Here is a 15,861-nt window from a genome sequence, read left to right on the forward strand (position 1 = left end):
GAGGTTTCGATACATTTACTTCTTGATTTATTGTTTACGTGGAATAATTATTCTTAATAGTAACTGCCAAACAAGTACACGAAGATTCAAGTCTGGTTAGTGATTGAGAGAGTTGTGGTGCTTTTTGGATATTCTATATGGCAAGCAAATTCTTCTGATTAATTTGGCGATTTTCTTCTGCATCCTTTGATTTCTTTGCTCTTTTTGGTACCTAAGATCAGTTATCTCAAAAATGGGCTTTTAAAGTTTGCTAGCAGAATGGAGTTTCAAATTGCGAGTGGAACACTACTGCTATCACACAACACAAATTAGCCTTCTGCTTTAATTCATGCACTGAAAATAGGGCTTGTCTTTGAGGCTTGTGTCAAAATTAGAGTCTCTCTTCTCAGCATCATCAACAATTAGATTATAAATGTACATGAGGAACTATTAATTATGGTGTCAACAACACTAGTGTGCAACAAATTATAAAGTAGTTTCTCACTTTGCATGATGTTATAAAGTAGTTACTAACTTTTCCCACCAAACAGCAAAATGAAAAATAAAAAAGAAATTATAAAGTTCACATTTACAAAATAATAAAAATGACTTCAATTATACATATATCCACCAATAGAAAAAGTTGCATTTCACACTAATTATGTTAATGGCAATCATACAAATCCCTTAAGTGTGGTGGAGCACTAACCAGAGTACCATCAGAATCTCGACAAAGTATACTAGCGTAAATTAGAATCCATCCACTTGAATAACATGATACTCTATAACCCTGAAATGCAATAGAAAATAAAGCGAAAGAAGAGAACAACAAAACGTTATTAAAATGTATGTAACACCTAAAAGTATCATAGCCCAATTAAACCTATCAAAAAAACAAGAAAAAACACATAATCCAATTAAATTAGCATTAAATAGTATTTTTTTTCATAAAAAACAATATTATGCGTACACATTTTTTATACACAAATGATATGTCACCATGTGATTAGATATTATTTTATTTTTAATTCAAAATTATTCAATCACATAGTAATATATTATCTGTGCATACAGACTAAACAAAAAAAATATGTACATATAATTTTATTGCTTCAAAAAATCTCAAAAGTATCTTTGTGAAAACGGTTACACAACAATAACATCTATGGTCCACTAATATTTAAAAACAATAAAACTATGTATACCTATATTTTATACATAATGTGTACACAGATGAAATGTCATCATGTGATTGGATATTTCTTTATCATATGATGACACATGTTTTAAAATTATCTAATTGCATAATGACACATCACTGTGTACATGAATTATGTACAAAAAATGGGTACACATAGCATTGCTCATTTAAAAATTAGTACAAACAAGGGTCAATTCTACGCAAGATATGAATCAGCCATATTTTTTTGATATGTTTACACAGTAATAACATCCATAGTCATATTTTTTCTGATATCTACTTCTAATTTTTGTCCCTATGATTCCAACAGTTCTAAACTACTTCTAATTCATCCAAGTTAGACATTGGAGTTCGTAACATCAAGTAGCGTATGTTTTCTTGTTTCTTGGCTCTACTTTTCTCAAATAGAAAAGTTGCATCTTACTATGTTAACTCTAATGAACTAAACCAGAACCCTTAGTTTCCATTGTCAGTGAACCATAAGGCATCCACCTTTTTTGTTTTTTGGTATTTCTTCCTCAGTTAAGTGAAGTTTGACAATGGATACCACAGTACATTCACAACCATTTATTCCAATACTTTTCTTCTTTGATTTATTTCAAGAGCACAACCATTTAATTATTAAGTTGATACCATTACATTAACAACTCGATTTATTTCAGCAGCACAACCATTAAATCATTAAGTTTTATTAATAAAGCTTGTAAACTCGCTTTGAATCTAACCCTAATTGAAAATATGGAAGTGATATTGTTAAAGAAGCTGGTGCAATTTTAGGAGTTCTTTTCTAAATTATGAGGTTTTATATAATTTCCATGTAGGGAACCTCATTGAAATTTTACCATGTGAAATGAATATAGGGTATATAATGTGTTATGTGTGGAGGCCTATAGATATTTTACATTTTGTACTGCATGGAGGTATGGATATTTTTTATGTGGGGGGGGGGGGGGGGGGGGGGGGGTGTGGTGTGGTGTTGTAATTATAGTTTTCATATACATGTCAAAACACACAAATATGTGAGAAGTCTCGGGTGGAATGAAATTTTTTACCGATTTATTTTTTTTATTTTGAAATAATTCATTTATTAAATTATGCAATCAAGGTTGATTAAAATTTAAATTTGGTAATTTAACTATAACAATGGAGACATATAGCTATGAAAATTAGTTACATAAAGAAAAGCAATAGCAACCCTTTGGAGAAATGTTGAGGTTATGGTTGGTTTTTAGACTATGTTACTTTTTTATGTTTTAATTTATTTTTCATGTATCAGAAACAAAGTTCAGTTAGACACTACAGACATTTGTTGGTTGTTTCAGTGCAATTTTTGGCTCAAATTGCACTAATTTGGTGCGATTTTAGTTTAAATTACACAAAATCAATGTGACTTCAATGGAGAATCATACAGATCAATATGATTTTACTAAAAGACAAAGGAAACAAATCCATCAAAGGATAACCAAATTAAAGTTGCTGCATTATGAAAGAAAAAACCACAATCCCAACTTTCCTCTGATTACAACAAGCCCTAAAAACTGAAACAACCACATGCATGGGCATGGCTCTCATTCTTATTTCTTATTAATTGGGTCCAATGTCAAGATTGGCAAGTTGCTGTATGTTCATGGGATAAACGTTGCTTAAGTCGCCCGAGAAGGCCTTCTTTCCAAATAAAATGTTGACAGCTTCTGTTGGATGAAATGCATCCCAAAACACATACTGATCTCTGTTTGGACATGGTGTTTGGAATGGAAGACACGTAATTTGTCCTCTGTTTCGCCCGATCCCACAACATCCTCGATCTATAACACTAAACCCTGTGTGCATAAAACAGTTCAAAGTAGTGAGGAAGACATAAATTTGTATCACTATTTTAAATAGCTGAAGATAATACAAAAGAAAACGAGAAAAAGTAATTTTGTATATTTAAAATGAGTATACATAATTTTATTGAATGATAAAATATTAAGTATAGAAGTAATGTATGCATACCATAGGATCTGTAGTTGACTAACAGATCTTCAAACATTCTAGCGATATCGATGTAAATGAATTTTGAACCGGGAAGATTGGCATTAAGATTGTTGATCATCGTCTTCACATTTGTATTGAAAGGTAAAACAAGCTGGTTAACTTCTTCTGAGCAGGTACCAAGCTGGTTTTGAGCCAAGATGCTTGGTATGCAGCCCATTCTTCCTAATCCAGCCAGTACAAATTTCCGAGCACCCAGATTGTACAGGCTCTGTATTTGTCATGCACATAAATAGATTAAAAAATTCGTCAGTTTAACTAATAAGTTAAGCTCAGTTGGGTACTATATATAGTTGAATCAAAATCAATCAAAAAGACATGATATAGATTGGTAAAAGTTTTAAAAGTAAAGATTTGTGGTGTGTAAACAAGGTTAAGAGATCTTACAGTGAGTTGCCGGGTGTATTGTTCAACCAAAAGATCAGCATATTGTTGAGCATTATATTCATTCTTGGTATTGTAATTTGGCATGAGATAGTTGTTCAAGTAGTCATTGCTCCCCATCCCTACAAAGAATATAGATCTTGCGATAGCCTTGGACAAATCAGTTGCCCCAAGATTACCAGTAATTTGATCCAGAGTATTTTGGAAGTTCCTTATTTGTTGACTAAACGGTATACGACCCACCTGATCAAACATTATACAGGCAAACTCTTTATAAAAATTTAACTCCTCTATTATCTGCATATGAATTCTTCCTTATAAATGAAGTTTTCTTACGAAGTTTCTTCCGGTGATGTCAAGGATGCCGGCGGCGGCAGAAGCATAGTTGATTCCATGAAGAACTTGATCCCCAGAAGCTTCAGAGTATGCAGGGATCAAGGGAAGCCCTAGCTCCACAGCTGAATAAATGTATAACACATCAATTAAAACAAATGAGGTTATTATTATAATTAATCCTAGTTACTAAGAGGAAAATACCTTTAAATTGGTAATTATTAAGAGATGATGAAGACATTTAATTTTGCCATTAAGAGCATGTCAAACTGAACTCCTCGTGATTTAATCAGAATGTGAAAATAGATAAGATTAAATGACAAAACAATGTTAGGTTGAAAGGGGTTGGATTGGATCTCATAAATGTAATAAATATTGGATATTGGTCAAACAAAACAAGAATTCTCTAATAATTCAAAAAATCTTAGTACGTATTACTAATAAATTACAATTAGTAGCATTACTAAATATCTAATTATCTGAAGAGAGAAAGAGAAAGAGATAATTAATTAATATCAACAAATGATAGTCAATTCATCCCATAAATATCAAAATAGATACTTCAAACAACTCACGGCAAACCCACTTTGCGCCAAAGTCACTTAAAACTCCATGTGATTTATGAAATAAGTTAAGCTAGCAACAAAAATTTGTACCAGAAAATTAAAGAAAACACCAACCGCCAAAGCATTAATTTGTAACCAAAAAAAAAAAAAACCAATTTAGCTTTAAAAGAATTGCACATGCATGCATGCATGTGTGTGTATACGAGATAGATGATATATAAAATTAAATCAAAGAAATATAAGTAGAAATGCAGAGGTAGGGAGTGTGTTACCAATGGCATCAACCATGGTGTAGCCATTAGAAAAACGACCAGTCGGACCACCATTAAAATCTATTCCATAAGGGTAGTAATTAGCCTTGGCGAAAGAAGGAAGATTATTGTTATTGCCATTGTCAATAAGGGAGTCTCCAAAAATGAACATGGCAGGCACCATTTCCGATCTCCTCCTCCCTCCGTCTGTTCCGACGATCGGATCCTCGTCTTGCCCTAGAGTCATTCTCCCCATCAACACCACCACCAATAATAGACAATAAGAATAAGAATATTGCTTCGAAAAAGCCATATGAGAGAGACTGAAAGTCGCTAGAAAAACAAAGAAGGGAGAGTAACTTGAAGAGTTTTAGGGATAAATGAGTTTGTGAGTGAAAATGAGGAATTAATAGAAGAAGTGAAGGTGGGTGGTTGAGTAAGAGTAAATGCATTCATCTGTTTCCTCCGGTGTAGTAATTACACAATGCTGCATGCAACGCAGTGCAGGCAAAGAATTTGAAATTTCTGTCCACCCTGAGGTTTTGGTAAGTTTTGTCTAGGTCCTATATTTTGAATTACTGCGTTTACCCCATGAATTTAACACCCGTCTATTTATAATCACATTAATGGGACGTTTATTTTGTTATGAGCCTCTCCTTTTGGTAGGTTTTGAGGTGTAAACGAGTCAAGTTGTTTGCAATTTGATATGACTGAAATTGAGGCTTTCAAGTTGGTTCTCAAGTTGAGTTTAAGTTTACGGCTTGATGGACTTGATGAGTTTGCGACTTGACTTGAGTAAAATATTAATAAATTTTTAATAGTTTTAAATATTATATTTACACCTATAAAATCTTGTTTTTTAACTTTAAAAATATAGGGTGTGTAATAATATATAAGATCCATAATTTAAATGTAATATTTTGAAAATGTTTAAAATATAATTTTTTAATTGAGCTCAAGTCATCCATTTATATCTCTTGAGCTCAAACTTAAGCCGAGATTTTACTAACTCAAAGAACTCAACCTTGAGTTCTCCTTTTAGATAATCAAGTCGAGTTAAAATCAACTACTACTCAATTTGGTTAAAATCAAATATAATGTTAGAATAAAGATTGCTATGATTCCACAAACTATTTCTTGCCTTTAATTGATAGGTGGCAAAATGATGTTCAAACTTGCAATGTTATGTGCATATCTTTGAAAGTTCATTCCTCTTATGATTAGGGGTATACGGATATCTCAATACTTTAAATTGCATTGCCTATGACAGTAAGCCTAAACTTTTAAGGGGCAAATGTATTTACCTCGAAATTTTACAGCAATTCAATATAAGACGATTAATCTTTTTTTATGCAAGCACAAGTGTTTTGTTCCATTTGGTACTTGAGTAAAAATTTGGTGGGAATCGTGCAAGTAATTTCTTGCACTGTTTTTACTGTAGAAGGAACTTATTGTGCGATCGATCATGGTATTATTTCTTTGACAGATTCAGGCGGATCTCACCACCTTTATTGTTCTCATCTATATCACAAGTTTGTTTGAGGGAGAAAAAGAAATTAATTTTCAAGTATTGCCTTTCAGCCATGATTCATCTAATGCATTTAATTCAGTCGTTTCTTTTTTGTAACTTTTTTAGCCTTTCAATGCCTGTAAAATTAAAGAATTTTTTTTTGTTGTTAATTAAGTATCTTACCTTGATAGGAAGGACCCCTACATTAAAATAAACAAGGTCAAATCACTATTTTCCACCCCAACTTTAATGAAAAATGTTGCCGCTCCTTCAGTTTTTTTTTTAAATTCCACCCATTCGCTAAAGTCCAACATCAATTTAACACTCAAATGATATTTTTATTATGGCCAAAGGATTTGTTCCAACTCAAGGTTTGGTTTAATTCCAAAGTTCCACTTGCTAATTTTTTAAAACTCAAACACATAATTAAAAAATATATAATTTATTATATTTTCTCTTAAATTTTAAAAAACTAATAACTTCACTCTTCTCTAAAGTTTTTCATCTTTAAAAAGTCATATTTTTCTTTTAAAATCTACGTCATTCATATTTTATTTTAACAAAATTTAGCTCATGGGTGAAACTTTGGATTTTCTAAAATTGGCTGGTGAGAGCGGAATTACATTAAACCTAGGCAGGGAACAAGTCTTGGGCCTTTTATTATTTTGTATGATACATAATAGCGTTAAATGTTTACACCCTTATAGTATAAAAAAATTATATTTTATTCTAATTATTTTTAATTTCTTTTTTCATCTCTATTTTTTTTCCACTATTCCACCAAAATCGCCGATCAATAGATAATCCCATGTCCCCTCCCCTCTCTCTCTCTTACATCCAATTTCAGAACTTAACATGTTGATTTGGAAAAGTTCAACGCTTTGCCTTCCACTCTCTTCACCACCACCCCAACTTCATCCTCTCTCCCTTCTTCAACATTGATGAACATAGACTCCTCGGGACCTCAAGTTTGGATCTTAGCCTTTCCTGTTGGCCAACAACCCTTGCTTTGCTCCTTTCTTGTAAGGCTTATGACCTTATTTACTTTCGTGAGTTCATATCGTAAATGGGGTTATGTATTCTATACATTATTATCGTTACGTCACACAAGTTTTGTCATCCAACCCAACCAAAGATGAAGACTTTTTGTGAAGCCAAATTGTTGACAAAAGAGTCGATGAAGAAATATTGCATATTCCCAAAATATTATATAGATAGGAGAGACTTCACGAGGACGGATTCTCAAAATTATCTACATCTTGTTGAATATAGGCCAAAAGGTATTTCTCACCAAAGGTTTGTTGAAAAGCCAAAGCACTATTTCCCGCCCAAGTTTTGATGAAAAGACAAATATATACTCGCGAGAGATGAAAAACTCAAATACCTAACTAAGTTTTAGTTCATTGCCACTCTCATGAATTTTCTATTATGGTTAAGGGATAAAATCATTATTTTATCAATAATATTAAAATAATTAAAATTATATCTCATTTTCCCGTCTTAGTTTAAAAACTAATAATTTTTTTTAAATTAAATTTTAAAAAATTCACTTTTCTCCCAAGATATCAAACTTAAAATCTGGCAACTCTTTTCAGTGAATAATGAATGACGAACAACGAAGAAGGTGTCATTGTGGTCTAGCGAAGGATGATAAACATCATCTAGACTGAATGATACTTGATGTCCGATTTGGACGATGACAGCGCCTTCGTCTGCCATTCGTCGTTCGTTGGAGGAAGTGAAGAAAAACCTAGGGATTTGTTTGGGGGGGGGGGGGTGGGTTGGCGGCGAGGAGGAGAAGTGGGAGTCACTTTTCAAAGTGGAGACCTAGGGTGAAAGTTAATTTTCAAAAGTTAGGTGAGAAATAAGATAAAATTATAAATTTTTTAAAATTATTACTAAATTATAGTTTTACTTTTATATTTAATAACAAATTTAACGGAAGTTTGAGAATAAGTAGGTGTTTGAGTTTTTTATTTATTGCAGATATATTTTTAAGATTGAATTAAAACTTAGGTGAAAAATAATCCTCTGGCTTTATTGAAATGACAAATTTTCATCCCACCCATTTTTGATAATGTTTTTCATTAGTTTTTAAAATCAATTACCAATTTACTATTTTCTTATGTAATGACAAAAACACCTTTGTAAATTAATATACATTTAAATTACATATTTATACTTTATTTAATTAAATGTATAAATGCACCTTTATATAAAAATGAAATTTAATCTATATAATTAAAGTTGATTTATGAATTTAATCTATCAATTTGATGTAATTTACCAACATAATTAACTCATGACACAAATCTCATTATGCATCTCTTCATTATCATCTTCATTTTCCCGTAAACATGCTAACACAATATTTCCAATAACGAAGTATCCTCTATTTATCATTTTCATATTTCATTAAATTCACCTTAAAATTTTTAATTAATCCAACAATTTATTAAAATTTTTGAAGAAATATTAGTTCTTAAATATCTAACATTAAAAAATAACATATGTAGTGCAATACAAAGGAGAATTTCAAAATGTTAATTGTTTTATTCAAAGATATTTTTTTGTTATGTGTTAAATAACATCCCACCCTCCACATGTCAATTTTATATTTACTCACACTATTTAAATGAATTTACACCATTAATTTGTGACCATTAATTTTTACAATTCATCTAATATTAAATAATGTATTGTATTAAATATATTTGACTTTTATATTTTGAAATAACGTGCTAATTCTTCATTTTACGTATTCCCAATTGCCATGTGTGTCAACATACAAATGAACTATGTTAACCCAAATTGTAAATTCCCTAAGATTTTCATTTCAAATCACATAAAATTTTGTCCATTTATAGTCACACGTCTAAATACAATTTGTTGATGTTAAAATTTTATTTTATTGTTCTGTGTCTTTTGTAGAAAACATTTATTTTTGGCCACACATTTTTAATTATAAATAATTTTAAAACTATATTTGTGAATACTAAGTACAATAACTTTTGTGTCCCAACCTTTAACAAATTTCATTAACGAAAACACTTCACAGGTGGGCATTTTTCTTTTTCAAACTGAACATATAGAAATTTGTCATTTCAACAAACCTTGAGTGGGACATAGTTTTTTGCTTTGAAAATAATACTGAAAACAATGTTTTAGATTGTCACATTCCCTCTTCCTTTCTTAACATTCTTTATTAAGAAGGAATATTAACTCTCTTCTTCGTTAGGATGAGTCCCCTTTCGGCTTCCTTTCTGCCCAAATAAACTCATCAATATGTATGTTCTTTCTTTTCAACAATCCTATAATTGTAGATTGATTCACTAATTACAAATCCTAAAACAAGTTATCCAAGGAGAGGATTTGTATAACTTGACTAACAATTAGCATTGTCTCGCTCTTCAAGTAAGTACCTTGTACCTAACTCTAAACGAAATGAGCTCTCACTCCAGTAAATGTATGAATGAACTTCATGTTTGTTCGCTATAGGGGAAGATGAGAGAAGAGTTCAAATGGTTTGGGGTGGACAAAGATGGGTTTGTTTTTAGAGAATTTGAAAGCTTGGGATGCTAAAGAAAGGTATTCAACTTGTGAAAGAAGGAAAGTGGTGTCAATTAGGAGATGGATAAGAGGTGTTGAACTGGAGTTATTCTTGGAATATGGAGCTAATTGATAATGGTGATGAAAGGTCTTGAGATGAGGTTATGAGGTGCATAAAGAGGATTTAATTGGTCTCCATTTTCATTTGTTTATTTAGTTCACTAATTCACATAGTTTTACCTCTAAACTCCAATTCTTCATTGAATTTGACCAAATTGCATGTTCTTTGCCTATTTGTTTAAGCGGGTCACCAACTATCAATCATGGTTTAAAATGGTCTTAGGTGTGAATTAGTTTTGCAATTTGGGGTGATCCGATGAATGTATTGAGAGTTTTGCATTAGAGGTAGGTTGGGAAGGCCATTCGCTAGGTTAGGGGCCAATCACAAGGTGAATAAAAGTTGTGAGGTTGTGAGGTATATAAAGAGGATATGAAGAAAGATGAAGAATCTAATTGGTCTCCATTTTCATTTGTTTATTTAGTTCACTAATTCACATAGCTTTACCTCTAAGCTCCAATTCTTAATTGAATCTAATCAAATTGCGTGGTCTTTGTCTGCTTGTTTAAGCGGATCACTAACTATCAATCGTGATTTAAACTGGTCATTAGTGTGAATTATTTTTGCAATTTGGGGTGATGCGATAAATGTATTGAGAGTTCTGCATCAAAGGTGGGTTGGGAAGGCGATTCGCATGGTTGAGGCGCAATCACAAGGTGAATAAAAATTTTATAAACTTTTGTAGGTGAACTATTATTTAACCATAAGAAAGAAAGAGAATATTTTTGTTTTTCGACCAACTTTATAAAAAATTTAACAAATTTATATAATAAATTTAACAAATAAGTGGAAAAATGGACTTTCAAATTTATAAGTTTGAAATTTTTCATTTCATCAAAATTTGGGTTAGAAATAGTCATTAGACTAATAAATAATACAAGAATAAGAAATTGAATATCATTTTATATATAGTTTTCTCACTAAAATTTTAAACAAAAATAATTTGAGATTACTTTTTATATATATATATTATAAATTGAATAAATTTGTATCCAATATTATGTGGTATAACGTTAAATGGTTAGATTATATATGACATTTAATCAATTTTCTTTCTTTAGACTCAATCATGTAACTTGAATTATGTTTTTTGGACCAATATCAATACTTTAAAATGAGTAAGGAGAATAATTCTTTTTTACTTGATTTATATTAAAATGATAAGTTACCACTCTTAAAGTAAGAAAAATAACAAATTTCCACCTTCCATCAGGTACTATAAATAAATTAATATATATTTTCTAACAAAAATAAGGAAAAGACCAAAATATTCGTATAATAATTTTAAAGTGATTAAATTGTCCTTTACAATTTATTTCACAAGTGGAGGACAATACCACCATTAATAACACCACCACAACCCTATCACCATTAATAACAACATCACCTACTCCTGCCACCATCACCACACCTTAACACTGTTGACAACTCAAATTGAACATTTAATAAAGCAAACAGAAACCCTTCTCAACATTCAATTAAAACAAAGAAGCCTAGGTAAAATTTCAATCAATCATTCAAATCAAACAAACAAAATTCTTATTGTAGTTTCATTAAACAATCAGGCAAACCCAATTAAAAATTTGGTTATTATTGGAATCACACCATTTTGGTGCAATTCCAATTGAAAGGGTGCTAGTCATTAGGGTTTCATTTGACAATTGATTTTGTGATTGAAGCTTGGAGACAAAGAAGAAGAAAAGAGGGTTAAGGAGTGTTAAGAGGTGTGGTGAGATGACATTGAAGAAGAAAGAAGTTGTGTGGTGTCTAACATAAATTTTAGAAGATTTTTTTAAATATATAATTAACATTCAAAATAAATAAATAAGATTAAGTAGATACACTTTTGTTGTTAAAGTTGGTGGAAAAATCAAAAGGTAGAAATTTGTTATGACACCAAATGAAATTTACCAATAAAAATGTATGATGGGTGGTTAAATGAGTTTCTCAAACTTAAAAGGTATGAAATTGTGATTTAGGAGTGAATACAAATCAAATCAAACACCGCTTTGCTTGACTTTAACTCAAATAAAACACGTTTTAACTTAAGTTTGATAAACCAAAATTAAGGATGATTTGAATTCAATTAGAATAAAAAATTATTCTATTTGAGTTTAACTTAAGTTCGTGATGCGAATCCATGACTCTAATTTGTGATACATTAACAAAACAATGTTATTTTATTCAGTAATAAATAAAACGATATTGTTTCGATAATTAATATAATCTGAATTGAGGTACGAGCCAAATTCAAATTAAATAGAACCATTACTCAATTCATGAATCAAAGCAAATCGAACACTTTTTAATTTAAATTTGACTTAGTTTTAAAAACCAACTCCTAACTTAAACTTGACTGGAAATTGAACTAAAAGAATTTGAGACAAATTGAATTAAAACAAATCGGCTTTTGAGACTAAACCAATTCGGTTTGCCTCTAACCTTATTGTCATTCCATCAAAGTTAGGGTGGGAAATTATCATTTGGCCTTCTAAATAAGACAATCTTTCAAGGTAATATAAAATAGGGTTAAGATTATAGTAATACAGAATTTGACATGAAATTCATAGTTGTCAATTCAATAATCCAATGAATTTGGACGAAAAATTAGAATTAACTAGTTTAAATGCCAACTATATAGTTTGATCAAATAAGATATTTTATTATAAAATTAATTTATAAATAAATTAGAATTTACGATTTCTCTATTGTCATGCAAATTTGATGAAACTAACTAAAAAAATTGGATTAAATGCTTTCTTTGAATTTAATATTTTTGTTGGTAATTGCACCGTTCAAGACTCAAAGTTTTATATGTGTAGTTGGTGGAATTTTCGTTGATGAAATTTATTGTGTATTTAAATGTTTGGGTTTTAAAATAATAATGTCTCGCAAATTGTGCTTGCTTGGATTTATCAATGATTTTATTTGGATTCCATTCGTAATTATTATTTCATTCATAGGAGATGGTGTCCAACCTCCAATCTTGTGTGTAAATTAATTTTCTCCTCTTTTTTTATTGAAGCAAACTCTATAGGAATTAATTAATTTTAGTGATATACAAAGAGAACAATACAAAATAATTAAAAAAAAATTAATTTTATATTTTACTTTATAATATATACACAGGAGGTACGAAACTACAATATATATTTATTCTATTATTATAGATAGGAAGTACATATGTGCACCTTAGGGTGTGTTTTTACGTATTCGAAACCTTTTAATTTTTGAAATACCTCAAAATTGGTGTAGAATATTTTGGAAAATACATGTTACTGTATTTTTGTTATAAAAATTTGATATTTATGAAAAAAAATTCTGTACATTAATATGTTTCCCTATGTTTCTTTCTTTATAGTTTTAAAAAAATATGTTTTAATATTTATGTTTCTGTTTTCATGGTTCCATACCATATAATATTATAGTTTTATTTTTACGTGGGAATATGATTCCGGCTTTAAGGCTTAAATAACTTCGTTTATTCTTAAAAAAAAAAAAAAAGGAGCCAAAAAAATACTTTCCACCCAAGGTTTGTTGAAATGTCATATGCTTACTTTTACATTTAAAAAATTTAAATACTCACTGGTCAATCACTCCTATTAATAAGTTTTGTTAAGTAAAGTGTGCGAAGTTTCAAATAATTTTGTGGGATAGAGAGATTGTGAGATTTTTGCTAATTTTCCTAAGAAAGTATACTATTTCATAGCTTGTCAACAAATAACATAGACTATGTATTAACAATCGAATCTATATAGAAAAAAATATTATAAAATTTATAAAATTATATAATACATATTATTCATTGGAATTTGTAACACATTACAAATTATGGATTCAATATTAAAAACCCACACTAAATTTTTATGTTTCATTCTACAATAAAGGTAAATTGCAAATTAATCCATAATTTTTGTAATTAACACAAATCCCCTTACATTTTTCTTAGAATCTACAAAATGAAATTTGTAAAAATTTTACTTTTCAGTTGTTGAAGCTTGAATAAGAATAATAAGAAATGAAAGTTTTGGTCATACACACAAACCAAGGTAGATTGGAGTCGTTAGTGACTAAATAATCAAATAAGAAAGCCAACACCATTCAAATTTAATGAACACATAGATATCATCTGGTATTTAATAAAATTAATTAAAGTTTTGGGAGAAAAACTATAATTAATGCGAAATTGAATTATTTATGTTATCAAATATAACATATCAATAATATCGAAGATTGTAGAGATAATTGTACTTGAAGAATATTTATTATTTAATAATATAAGAGTATGGTTTTCATTTCATACTTTTTTTATAAAATTATAAATTTTAAAAAAGAAAAATAAATAAAAGATTATGAAATTATAAAATAAAATATTATATATGGTTTTTGAAGGTAGAGTTTCATTCTAAATATTTAATTTTATTTGTCAAACATTTTTAATCTTCTGTTATATTTTTAATTTTAATTTTTTATTTTACTATATTAATCTCAAGAGTTCAATTTTTTTAATTTCTCTATTTAATCATCCTAATAAAACAAATTGGTTATAATAGATAGAATACATGATTCTCTAATTGAAGCCGTCTAATGGACTTCCTTGACCAAAGTACTTTCTTCGAAAATCAGGATGAAAAAGTGATTTAACTCTATAATTTCAGAGGAGGAAGGGGAATTAAATTGGGAATTGGGGCCATTAAATAGAAGTCAAGTCAGACAAATCCATGGACTAGGAGGAAGAAAATAAATAAGACTCACATGTCTGCGACTGCATGTGTATGCTGTCATTTATTACTCTTTTGACTACTCTTTCCAAATTTTAATTATATAAATACATAATGGTGAGTGTTTCCCACCCAAATTTGTATGATACAAGTACGGGGTTAGAAAATTAAAAAAAAAATCCAAGTGGAATTAGAACCATTGATTATTTCGGGAATTATTTGGGACTAGCCTACTCTTGAATAGATTTTAGTTCTAATTTTGTAATATTGATTGGTTCTGATTTCATTCCTAAAGAGTTAGACCTTGAACCTAAACTCGATTCTAGAGATAAAATGGGAATGCTAGAAATATTTCTAATTTAATTTTGTGGATGGAAACTCTCGATGTGTGATAATAAAAAAATAAAAACAATATTATATATATTCACATTTAATATATAAATTTATTTATATGATTAGATGTTGTTTTATTTTTAATTTAAAATTATGACAATTATAATTATATACATATATAAAAACTTAAAATAAATATACATAGTTTTATGATATATTATATATAAAATATAAATATATATTATAAATATATATAATATTAATTTGTTTCATTGCAACATGGATCATTTTGGCAAGATCGAAGAATGAAACGAAGTAAAGATTGATAAAAATTTTAGAAAGAATGATGCAATGCATATATTTAAAACATGAAATTGAAATGAACTATTGAAAATAATATTGAAATTCAAGCACTTAAAACTTTTTGAATATCTTTGACATCTCTTTGCAACTTTGTCAATTTTGCATGAAGAACTTTTAAATATTGACATCTCGTGACATAGAATTTTAAAAAATAATATAAAACTTTGATAACCGTTGTATTTTTATAAAAAATACTTTAAATATTGACATCTCATGATAGGAATCTTCTCAATATTTGTATCATCTTGTAGTCTTTTCATTTTGCAAGAAATATGCAGGAATGTTGTATTTTTTTACAAGCTTTGTTTGGGAATATTTGTGTCCTTTAGTCATATTTTGATTTCATCTTTTGTGCTTTTACTTGCAAGATAGTTAGAAGAATATCATATTTTTCAATTAATTTTGGAATCGATTTTGACCCTATTGATAACATTTGAATAAGTTCAAATAGTGATGAATTTTTGCAAATTCTCTCCAAATCTTTCATATTCTACTAAAATTTGAAATTTGTTATCTTGT

At 29.3% G+C, this 15,861-nt stretch overlaps 1 protein-coding gene across 1 annotated transcript; it reads right to left on the reverse strand.

Moving 5' to 3' along the window:
* Nucleotides 1-2,571: 2,571 nt before the first annotated feature.
* LOC123230164 (GDSL esterase/lipase At1g71691-like) lies at nucleotides 2,572-5,130 on the reverse strand. Its single transcript, XM_044656300.1, has 5 exons — nucleotides 4,770-5,130; nucleotides 3,935-4,056; nucleotides 3,602-3,841; nucleotides 3,176-3,425; nucleotides 2,572-3,000 (listed from the first exon to the last, which is right to left on the reverse strand). The coding sequence occupies exons 1-5, from the start codon at nucleotides 5,059-5,061 to the stop codon at nucleotides 2,765-2,767; spliced, it is 1,140 nt and encodes a 379-aa protein (XP_044512235.1). The 5' UTR covers nucleotides 5,062-5,130; the 3' UTR covers nucleotides 2,572-2,764.
* Between the last annotated feature and the right edge of the window lie 10,731 nt (nucleotides 5,131-15,861).

The sequence above is a fragment of the Mangifera indica genome, chromosome 11 (genome assembly GCF_011075055.1).
Source record: "Mangifera indica cultivar Alphonso chromosome 11, CATAS_Mindica_2.1, whole genome shotgun sequence".
Taxonomy (NCBI): Eukaryota; Viridiplantae; Streptophyta; class Magnoliopsida; order Sapindales; family Anacardiaceae; genus Mangifera; species Mangifera indica.